Source organism: Carlito syrichta, unplaced genomic scaffold, assembly GCF_000164805.1.
Source record: "Carlito syrichta isolate Samal-C Ts95f unplaced genomic scaffold, Tarsius_syrichta-2.0.1 Scaffold306631, whole genome shotgun sequence".
Lineage (NCBI taxonomy): Eukaryota > Metazoa > Chordata > Mammalia > Primates > Tarsiidae > Carlito > Carlito syrichta.
The window spans coordinates 143555-144018 of record NW_007250727.1 but is presented as its reverse complement, the minus strand read 5'-3'; the positions used below and the strand labels follow the sequence as shown (position 1 = coordinate 144018).

The 464-nt window shown below is 71.1% G+C and overlaps 1 protein-coding gene across 1 annotated transcript in view; it reads left to right on the top strand.

Moving 5' to 3' along the window:
* Window positions 1-464, top strand: part of ZNF787 (zinc finger protein 787) — an 18258-nt gene that overhangs the window by 17339 nt on the left and 455 nt on the right. The window contains exon 4 of the mRNA XM_008063192.2: window positions 3-460. Within this exon, the coding sequence (XP_008061383.1) occupies window positions 3-460 (458 nt within the window). The remainder of the gene's footprint in view (window positions 1-2; window positions 461-464) is intronic.

The window sequence follows — 464 nt, the reverse complement described above, 5'->3', positions numbered from 1 at the left end:
AGCTGTCCCCGCCCCAGACCGCGCCCCCGGCCGGCCCCCCGCCCCGGCCGCGGCCGCCTGCGCCCTACATCTGCAACGAGTGCGGGAAGAGCTTCAGCCACTGGTCCAAGCTGACGCGGCACCAGCGCACGCACACGGGCGAGCGGCCCAACGCTTGCGGCGACTGCGGCAAGACCTTCTCGCAGAGCTCGCACCTGGTGCAGCACCGGCGCATCCACACGGGCGAGAAACCCTACGCGTGCTCTGAGTGCGGCAAGCGCTTCAGCTGGAGCTCCAACCTCATGCAGCACCAGCGCATCCACACCGGCGAGAAGCCCTATGCCTGCCCCGACTGCGGCCGCAGCTTCACGCAGAGCAAGAGCCTGGCCAAGCACCGGCGCTCGCACAGCGGCCTCAAGCCCTTCGTGTGCCCACGCTGCGGCCGCGGCTTCAGCCAACCCAAGAGCCTGGCGCGCCACCTGCGG